The 11,033-nt window shown below is 42.2% G+C and overlaps 1 protein-coding gene across 2 annotated transcripts; it reads left to right on the forward strand.

Annotated features, from left to right (window-relative positions):
* Positions 1–374: 374 nt before the first annotated feature.
* plpp2b (phospholipid phosphatase 2b) lies at positions 375–10,144 on the forward strand. Of its 2 annotated transcripts, XM_049719458.2 has the most exons (7): positions 375–822; positions 7,456–7,607; positions 7,675–7,937; positions 8,005–8,062; positions 8,201–8,377; positions 9,147–9,305; positions 9,397–10,144. In XM_049719458.2, exons 1-6 carry the CDS (start codon positions 765–767, stop codon positions 9,291–9,293), a joined length of 855 nt encoding a protein of 284 aa, XP_049575415.1. In that variant the 5' UTR covers positions 375–764; the 3' UTR covers positions 9,294–9,305; positions 9,397–10,144. The 2 variants fall into 2 exon arrangements, with proteins under 2 accessions (XP_049575415.1, XP_049575410.1); XM_049719453.2 differs by having other exon boundaries at positions 376–822; positions 9,147–10,144.
* The last annotated feature ends 889 nt before the right edge of the window (positions 10,145–11,033 follow it).

Raw genomic sequence — 11,033 nt, forward strand, 5'->3', positions numbered from 1 at the left:
CGAAAATATGTGAAACTTATCAAATTTTGTTACTTGGCACGTTTTTTGTAATTAATTTGATCTCATCTTCATTGGAGAATTAGTTATTTTATTTTTCCCTGTTTTTCTTTTCTAATCAAATTTCTCACTTGAATCGATCTCGTTTTGTTGATGTGACGTAATCTGACATGCCATGACGTCATATTCCCCCCACTCCCCGGGTGATACGGATTTATAAAATAATAACTCCTCCAATTTTTTTTTATTATTCAGCTCATCTATTTTGTGACTATCTTTATTGGTAATTTAATTATTTTTTTAATTTAGTATTTGCAGGCTCCTCCTTCCACCTCTTGCTCTTCAATGAAGGCATAAAACAGGAAAATGGGAGGGAAAAGGTAATAATGGCGACGTAAAGGAGGAGGTGCCCAATGTCGCCGTGTGCTGTACTTCAGTCCTGTGATTTGCTCTCCACAATTGCGTGGACTTGAAACATGTTTGGACGCTCTATGTAGACTCTCTTTTAAAATATTCCAGAACGCAAAGGGGACTCTTTTTAAATAATTCCCACTTCATATTTTTACGACCTTTCCCCACACTTTTTGACACAGACGAGCACTTGTGTTTGCTTACGCGCACAGGTAAAGGCAAGACTACCCCGGAAGAACCCGTAGTGCAGGTTGCGTTTTTGTTGTTATGTAGCAAAGCCGAGCAGAATGGACGCGTTTACAGGTACCGTTTGAGATTCTTTTATAATTCCAAAGTTGAAACGACGGGGAAGCAACATGAAGACTGTGAAGAAGAAGCTCTACGTGCTCATGGATGTGCTGTGCGTGCTCGTCGGTGAGTCTGCTTCCAATTCTTTTTACTGCCAGATGTGTGTAATGACAGTTATTATGGAATGTTTGTCGTTATTTTGCACACACAAATGGTCTGGATTTGACTCTGCAATGAAAATGCTAGTCGGCTATTCTTCTGTATATGATCTACTTTCCCCAAACGAGTCTTCATTCTCCTCCACGGTGGAGTGGACAGAGCAGGAAGCTGGAATGTTTGTTTATGGAAATGTGATATTCCATTTTTCTTTGCCAAGAATCTAACCAGGGACGTTCCACTTCCAGCTTCAGCATTGCGTGACTCTCACGAAATATAAAATTGTGTATTGTTGGCATGTTTCTGCTTCCTAACAAATCCCAGGGCAACTGTCAGTCGTACCTTGTGTGTCCAGTAATTAATTTGTAACAAAATGATATATCGTTTAAAAAAAAATGCATAACACATACTAAACCAATTACTGTACTCTTTCTGACTTTAGCTTCGGGCAAATTAAATGCTCTAATATGATTGTGATTGCATTTCTTGCTCTCTCATACTCTTATTACAGTTGAAGGTCATAGGCAAGGCAAACTGCAAAATATTGGAAGCACATACATCAAGTCAAAATTTCGATTGATTGCTGGGCTCTTACTGAGAAGATCTAAATATTATATTAATAATGCATACACATCCTGCATCTTGTGCTCTGTTATTCTCTTGCTGCATCCGGCCAACACACACACACACACATAAGCGTAAGTGAGGTTGACGAAACCGTGCAATAATGGCTTGACATAGTGTGTAATTAAATTGACCGTCGGCGCTTATGGGCACAAAATACTTTTCCGGTTTGGTCCGTAGTTTTTGTTTGCATGTGTTCTCTCACTGTAACATATTTCCATTCTATCTTTTTTAGTCATGGAATGTATTTTTTGGAAGTCAAAACATTCCTAGTTGTTGCATTTTGCTTTGTGAAAGAAATTATAGAGTGGAAAAAGCAACACTTCCATTCTGGGTGTGATTCCTTTGTGTCATCATAGTTGGACCTGCCCTTGTCAAACTACCACGCCACTCAATGACTATGTGTTCTGAGTCCCATATCCCGTTTTGTTTATTTTTTAAAACAACATTGCCATCTGTTTCATTTCCTCTTGCCATTAAAACAAAAATCGTAATAGTACAGTAACCGTTCCCAAGTAAGCATATAAAGAAGTGGTGCATATCGGCTGAGACAAGCTTTGTGTGTTGGGGAGGCGAAACGTTGGAAATGACGCTGAGTCGTCACCGCAAATCGCTGAGCTATTTATTTTTCAAGTGTGTGTTTTAGAATGAGTTTGAAACTTAACCTGTGGATATTTGTCGTGAAGTGTGGCTGCATTGTAATCGTACACAGAGTAGGGTGTTGGCTGCAATGTCGGGGTTTACCTCTCCCAGGGCATTATTGTCATTTATTTGGCACATTTGTACTCTGGGTGTTCAAAACGGAAACACATCATGTACACACCCACATTCCAAATGATTACATGTATGGAGTCACACATTTCCTAAGTACAATCTTATCGGTATATTCATTACTCCCACAAACTATACTTTTCATAACAAAACCAAACATTTTTAATTGGTGGTGCTGCATCTAATTCCCTGAGGCCGGAGTGTTGGGAAGATGGCTCCTCCAGCGTTCTCAGGGAGCCATCTTGGTGGGAACAGTTTTTCCTCAGGAGAGCAGCGTCATGGAAACCGAAGACACGCTTGTTCCTTTAGGGCCCTAACGTCGTCTTTTTCCCTCACTGTTATGTTTCCATTGGCGTGCTCTTGGATGGAGCCTTTGGGTGGGATTGGCGAACGATAATCTTGCATACAGAGATCAGCGCGTTTCAGTCCATATGAACAGTGTGTGGGAATTAAATTGATGTCGTGACTACACTATAGTGCCGAGGAAGGATGGTGTTAAGTGCTTTTGTTGTGTTTTGAACACAGCACTCCCTTAATAGTAGCATGACACTGTGAGTCATATGGCAACACTACTAGGACAAATAAATAAGTGCTGTGTTAGGATTATCGTATTAGTAAGCAAGTATCACAATCTTAAAGAAGTCATCGTCCTCCAAATTTTTTTCACAATAACATGTTGTATGAGTCTAAACACGGCATTCTGATTAATATTTTGTTTTGTGGAATATGAGATAAGCAGCTAAATTCATGTTTTTCTCCATCTCAAGGGTTGGCCATTTTGCCACTCGCTGTCGACTGAAAATGACATCACATTTGCCAGGTCTCAAGTCACAGCCAATCACAGGTCAGCTTCAGAAAAATGAAGAGCCGTGATTGGTTGTGAAAGTTTGGGATTGACTTCCCCTTTTAATGGTCAAATCTTTAAAGTTGCTTTAATTGCAGCAAAATGTAAGCACATTATTTTTAAGTTTAATATAAGATGACTTTGAAATATTTGATTAGAAGTGATTTTCAAACGTGGTATTTTTATGCTTTTAGGCAGCTATTAATAAATACTTGACAGTTTTGTACTTTGCTTTTGATCACCCGTGTTGAGAGCTCAGACACACACACACACACACGCTTGTCACATGCTCATAGTTCCATTAGACCACACAGTGTGTGTGTATATTACGTAGCTTTGAAGTCATATCCATTCTGGCTTACTTGAACTCCTATCGTGGACTTTGGTGGTTTGGTTTTAAACCTGTGTGGCCCGCTTCTTTCATTCCATCCCTCTACCTCAGACGCTTTTTTTGAGCAAACGCAGACGATTCATTGACTGGCAGCCCTCGGACGACCTCGCCACCGCCCGACACCTCCTCCCGCAGCTTAGCATACGAGAATGATGGCCCGGGCGAAAGCAGCGGGGATTAAAAATAAAAAAAGAATGGGCAGCAGCAGGATTTGCTGTGACTGTTGAAGTTGGGCGTTCCTCCACTGAATTGGAATTCCAGAGGCCACTAGTTGAAGGCTCAGCACATACCTTCCGCCTGAGTCAGGCCGGCTCGGGCAGAGACTGTCGGGGAAGAGGGGGAGTCGGGTTGTTGCTCCACGTCGCCTTTAAAATGTTTGCTCATGCTTTACTTACGCATGCTGGAATCAGTGATGAAAGCGGCCCAAATGCAAATACGCCCCCTGACCCTTAGACAACCTCACCCAATCATTCAAGATACGTGCCTCTTCTCAGAACCATCTACTAATTCCGCTAATTCCTTCTCTGGAAAAAGCAGTTAACCGACATATTGGATTAGAGTTAGTCGAGCTGATTCTTGTGTGATCATCACGTCCAGATTGGTGTGGTGTTGGCTAATTGAATCCAAATCATTCAAAGTTGCTAAAAAAAAAAAACATTGGAGGATATTTCACAGTGTTGTTATTTTGCAAGGTGATTGGTGCAACATGCCCATTTTTTTGTGTGTGTGTAACCAGGAATGTTTTTAACAACGTCAGCAAATCTTTGCCAAACCACCAGCCAGTAAAAAAAAAAAAAAATCATTTTGTTATGGGTCTGGCAAACCACGCTTGGAAACTACTTGTGACCTTCTCACTGCCGAGTGCCAAGTATATAAGCGTTGGCGTGTCGGTGAAAATTGAAAACGAATGGATGCCCTTGGTACGGTTGCGCAGGTGCTGCAGGTTGGGGCGCCAGATGGAAATGGGGAATAAACATCCGGGCTGCGACGTGCCACTGCGGTCCCCAAAGTCCGGCGTAATTGCACATGTGCGTTTCTAAATGGAGCTGCCTCTATATTTACACGAAAGCGACAAGTGTGTGGGTGGATGCTGCGCTCAAGACAATAACAGGCGGGCCAGAATGAATGGGATAAAAACAGAGTGGAGGATGTCAATGAGAGGGACGAGATCCTTTTTTTTTTTTTTTTCCTGCGTTACCGTCACAACTTCCAACGATTGCATTACATTTATATACAGCTGTATTTATAGTTGTTATATATTTTTTTTAATCTTAATTCGAAAGTCATTATAGTCTTGTAATGTCTTATTCAAATTTCCAAACTGCAACATTATTTTCATATGATTTTTTTTTTTTTTATGACTTTCCTGCAAGATTGTAACTATTCCAGTGATATTAATTTTTTCTTTTCACCCTCAAAAATACCCCCCGAATTTTACACTATTCAATTAAAAATTTCAAGTACATTTTTCAAAAAGAAAAAAAAAAATTCTTTGCCGTGTTATTCTTGTAGAAGCATTTTTCTTTTAAAGAAACTTTATATATTTTTAGACGTATTCGTAAAGAAGCTAACATTCCTACTTCTTGTGAAATATTCTAACTTTATTCATAATAACATGCTTTTTTTTTTAACCACAAGTCAAAAATGAGTCTGCCTTTATGCGGGAAGGAACGCCTGATCCCAACTTCCTGTGCCTTCTAACAGACCTCCCCGTTTGCAGGAGATTAGCCTGGCCACATTCCAGCACTCCCATCCCGAGAGACGCTTCTGCCTTTTCTATCAAGTCAATCCACGCTGTCAGCGAGATGTCTGAGTTAAGCTCCACTGAGACCGAGGCCTCGCTCTTTAAGTGGTGTCTCTCCGTCTTGCGGGCTTGTCTCGTGGTCTCTTGAAGGCCCAGTTTGTCTTCAGATGGGTCTATTTTTGACCCGCTGCCGCCGCTCTGTGTCTGTGCATGATTTTGAGCAATTTGCTTGGGGTGGCATCTTCTATTTGCCAACAAAAGCATTCCGTAGACGTTGGAGTCTTTACTGTCAATCCTTGAATAGATGTTCAGTGTCGTGACAGATATCTTTTAAATGTACTTAATTTATTAACTTTATTTATTTAAAAGTACTGTACACATCTGATTAACATCAAGGAACACAAAAAGAAAAATCTAGATTTTTTATTCTGTTACAGAAAAAAATAAAGTGCATCAATTTGTCTGAATTAAATGAAAAATAATAAACTCCACTGCCACCTACTGCAGTGGATGTGTAATTACATTTTATTATATGGCAAACAAAATGTTTATAGAACAAAGTTGCTTTTGAATAGCTGTCCACTCTGTCATGAAGGTCATGATTTTTCCAAAGTATTTAACAGAAAACCCATTAAAGTATTTTTAGGCGTCGTCATAACTCATCCACAAAATTAAAGTGACATTTACAATGCTTTTTAAAAAAAAAAGCAAACTAACAATTTTGGCCAACGTTCTCGTTGGTCCCTTTTAATAAATGATGTGCTGAAGCAGTCGAGTTTCACGGCAAACACTCGGCATTAGTGTTGGCTGATGTCATGTTTTGCCACAGAGTCAGCACTCTGGAAATTTCTGAAGTCATTTTTGGAAGTCAGTACACATGAAATATAGTTGGAAGTAAAAGCAGGCTGCTCTGGTATCATTTTATGATGCGCCCCCCCCCCCCCCCCCCCCCCCCAACTTTGCCTCCCTCGGTTAGCCAGCTGGAGACAGAGAATCCAGAGATGGCGGACCATCCAAAAGCTACAGCCCTAAATCCTTGGCGTACCTGCAGACAGGATGTCGCTTTCCAGCTATGTGCTGTATATTGTGACACAAACAGGAAGTTGGCGGCGCCTCGGCAAACATTTACAGAAAATGAGACGACGAGCGGGAGTCGTAAATGCAAAATCCAAACATTTATTCAAAATATATAGACTATTTTCATTTTGCTAGTGCTAGGCCAAACAATTTGATTACAATTTTGTCATTTTTGGATTTTTAGAAAAAAAATTATACCATTGGTCAGATGTTTTTTTCATTTATTTATTTTTTAATTCATTTATTTTTTTGGGTTGAAAATGGCTTGCTTCCTTCTTCCTTTTCTATCCTCCAAGATCTGACTTGTTGCCTAGTAAGACTGATGCGTCAAGGCAAAACTGTGCATGTTGTCTGCCTCGTTGGCTCCAAGGTTGCCCAGTGACATGATCCTATAAAGGACTTTTTGTTTTGCTCCCCTTAGCACACACAAAGCTTGTGTTTTGTACTTTTGGTCTTGATAGTGTCTGAGGGACACTTGTGCTGCTTGTTGCCGCTGTGCTCCTAATCAAATGTCAGCAGTCATCACTGTGGAAACGAGACAACACGCAGACACTGCATGCTATTCATATAGTAGGTCATGGGATTGTTGATGCAAAACCCTTTGTACGCTAAAGATAGTCAGGGCCACTCTGGGATTTTTTTTTTTGAAAGAATTTGGGTTGATACTCTTCTGAACTTTACAAAAACACACATTGTTTCGTTAATTTAGTGCCACCTGCTGGGAATTTATATCAAGCTAGTCAACTTTTATCAGTGTAGTAGTATCGGAGCTTTTTTTTTTTTTTCCCCTACACTTACAGTATCGGCATACTTGATGTCAGCGTTTTTATATTGCACTAATATTATGATGAAGGGCGTGCGGGCGGACTTCCGCACGGACTGGATGGTTTATTTTTTTTCGGTGGCGTTCTAATCAGGCTTTTGACCCGCTTTCATCATGCCAGCTGCAAGGAAATACTTGAAAGAAAACGGAAAGGGGTCCACTATATACAGAAAATCACACTGAGCTGTTTTTCTCGCGTTGAATGTGGCTGTTTGCCTTGGGATAGTGTGGAATCCATTAGCCACTTTATTAGGAACACCTGCACCAATGGGATTCCTCACTAATCTGTTGAGGTCATGGTCATAAGTGTCAAATTTGTGTTTTTGCAGCGGCACTGCCCTTCATCGTCATGACCATCATCTACACACCTTACCAGAGGGGCGTGTACTGCGATGATGAAAGCATCAAGTACCCGGTCAAAACGGACACCATCAGCCACGGCATGCTGGCCGCCGTCACCATCTCCTGCACCGTCGTCATCGTACGTCTGCGATTTTCTCAGTCCCTTCTCAAAACGTACTCTGTATAATTTCCCGATTTTTCCTCAGATCTCATCAGGAGAAGCGTATCTGGTGTACAGCAAAAGGATTTACTCCAATTCCGACTTCAACCAGTACGTGGCCGCCCTCTACAAGGTGGTGGGCACCTTCCTGTTCGGAGCCGCCGTTAGCCAGTCGCTAACCGACCTAGCCAAGTATACCATCGGTCGGCCAAGGCCTAACTTCATGGCCGTGTGTGCGCCTAAAGTGTGCACGGGCTACATGCAGGTCATCAACTGCACGGGCCATCCTCAGGACGTCACCGAGTCCAGGTAGGATGACCACGCGATGTTCGTTTTGAGACCAAATGGATGAATATTTTCTTTCTTTTGTTTCCAGGTTGTCCTTCTACTCTGGCCACTCGTCTTTCGGCATGTACTGCATGCTCTTCCTCGCGGTAAGCAAATTGATGACATGCTTGAATATTCTTACTTGGACCAAATTTGTTGAGTGAGGTAGACAAGGAAAGTCCAGGACAGGGAATTTTTAAATGCAAGTCGACTAACTGCATCTCGCCGTCCTCGTCGGCCCGCAGCTGTACGTGCAGGCCCGGCTGGTCGCCAAGTGGGCGCGACTCCTGCGGCCCACCGTGCAGTTCTTCTTGGTGGCCTTCGCCATCTACGTGGGCTACACGCGCGTCTCCGATTACAAGCACCACTGGAGCGACGTGCTGGTGGGGCTCCTGCAGGGGGCGCTGGTCGCCGTGATCAACGTAAGTACACCAACATTTAATGATGCTAAAAAAAATAGCCGATGTCAATCCCGTCAATGCAAAACCCGATGACGTCGTCGTTATTTATTTTATTTAAGGCCTTGGACGGTAGCGAGACTCTGGGTGGGATCGTTCACATCAGACAGTGTTTTGTACAATTCTCACCACAGGAATATGTTGGCTTCATTTCTGCTCGCTGGTACATTTCGGGAAGTGAGACTAGCACATTGGCCTCCAAGCATTCTTCTCACTTTATGCAGCTGGAACTCTTCATTGTTTGGAATGACGCTTAGCACCATCTTGTGGAAATTACCGAGTGTCGGTGTCTCGTGGCGAAGGTCATAATTTAGCAAGGACAAAAAACGTGTTAAAAAGTGTCTCGGTTGTCAAGAAAAAAGTTTGATATTGAGCAGGAATGTATATGTGCACACCTACGTAAAGGTTTTGGAAATGAGAGGCCACCTTTGGCCTTCATGGTGCTGCATGCAATTAGATTCTCTCGAGGGCCTCGCGCTTTACGACCGCTGCTTTCCCGATGCGTGTGTTCCCCTCAGGTGTGCGTGAGAGCGCCAGACATACTTGATCACACTTTCCCAGCTTGCCCTCTTCACTCATACCTGTCTCGTATTAGTTAAGGGGAAAAAAAGACCAAGAAATCATTTTGCAAAAAAAAATAAATAAATGGAGTGGGGGAGAGTCGCACAACTGTATCGTTTTAATTTTACAAGACTAGAAATAATACAAGAAAATGATTGGCTGTGTGTCGCAGGTGCGCTTTGTGTCGGACTTTTTCAAGAAGCGTCCTCCGCGCCGTGCCAAGCCCGACCACGCCGAAAGCGAGGAGCCGGAAAGGAAGCCCAGCCTGCAGTTTGTCGATTCGGAGCACAACAACCATTACAACTGCCACCCGGTGTGAGCCGCCCGCACGGTACGCCCCCACCACCAGCACCATTAACAGGCGGGCGAGTCATTTTCTCGAGTCAACCACTCGCCTGCCATCTGCTTCTCACGACCACTAGACTGAACCAGGAGGTCTCCTCCTCTTCGTAAAGCCTTCTCGTTCTCCCGGAGGCGGCGTCGAAGGCAAAGACTCGCAAATGACGTGGGAGCGCTGCGTTCTTACATTTGTGAAGGCAGACTTGCTCATTCAGCCCTATCGGTAGATCGGTTTGTGTGTCTGTGTGTGTGTCTGTGTGTGTGTCTGTGCATGTTTGCGTGAATGCAGTTGACCATCTTTTTCTACTCACGGGCTGCGAGTGAGAACAGACTGCAATGTGGATTTGTAAAGCTTTGTGCATATACCACTACCATATTGCCCAACAAAAATATTTTATAGTCAAATGTAAGAATGAGACATTTAAAAAAAAAAAAACTGTTAATTTATTGTAAATTTTCCTTCTCTATTTTTAGTGCAATCACCCTGCTTGCCACTTTGAGCCGCACATGCTCTATCTTAAGATTGCGAAGGATCTGTTTTATAAAGGTGTGTTTGTAAGTGTATGAAAAATATTTTTATTGTTGTATAATTGTGTCGGTCTTAAGCAGGGGTGGGCATATTTGTGCTCAAGGGGCCACATTTGATAGGATTATATTATATAGCCGATATAATATTATATAATTATATAGTAGGATTATCTATATAGTATTTATATCTATCTATTTATACAGTATCTCTATAGTGTATATATAGTATTATAGTATAACTTAAATGTGTTATTTTTATATTTTATTTTTTATTATTTACAATAAATCAACCAACCATATGTTTTAAGTACATTTTAGCGCACCTTTTTAAATGAAAAATACAGCTACAATAATGTACTAAATGTTACAGGGTCTTTCGTAACGCCTTATGTGGCCCCCGAGCCGTATTTTGCCCACCCCTGCCGTTGCCATGTCAGTTTCCAAAATGGCCGTCCAACGACAGGTCCGGCGCAGACCCGAGAAGTGGCCACTAATATTGTCAAACAAGCACAAACAGCTGCTCCAGATGAAGTGTCGTGGGAGAGACCCCCTCGACCCCGACCCCCTGACCTTGACGTGCAGCTGTAGACAAACGCACATGTTCGGGTGTCGCCGATGTTCTCAGCTGATGATATTTTATCAGCGTGTGCCTTCAACTAGGTGCTATCACGTGTGTCCCCGTGTAAATAGAAGCTTTATGTTGTCTACTTTTTTGGAATAAATTTATAATCTGCATTCACTTAAGTTGTTTTTCCTGTTCTGAGGTGATTGGAAGTACAAGAAATAGCAACAAATACTCAAAAGTACTTCACAACCAAAGAAGGTGGCCAAAAGGAGAAACCTCGGTCCAACGTTTATTTGCCCTTGGCTTGGCGTGTCGCGATGTGATTTATGTATTTACACTCGCACGCCATTTCTCTCGCTTCACATCTTTCCATCTCGCCGTTATGAGTCCGATGAGATGGATGGAAAAAACACGTCTTGTGGAAGGAACGGTGAGGTAAACGACCCTGGAGTATGTCACCCTTGGGATTCAAGGTATCTCCAAAAGACCTTTTGGTTCTAAAATAAGAATATGACACAAAAGTTTAGCTTTTATTTCCTGGTATGTACATCGAGATGTGTGAAAACAACGTATGAGCAAAAGTATAGGAACGAAACTTAACGTGAATAACAACTACGATTTGTTGGC

The sequence above is a fragment of the Syngnathus scovelli genome, chromosome 10 (genome assembly GCF_024217435.2).
Source record: "Syngnathus scovelli strain Florida chromosome 10, RoL_Ssco_1.2, whole genome shotgun sequence".
In the NCBI taxonomy this organism is placed as follows: domain Eukaryota; kingdom Metazoa; phylum Chordata; class Actinopteri; order Syngnathiformes; family Syngnathidae; genus Syngnathus; species Syngnathus scovelli.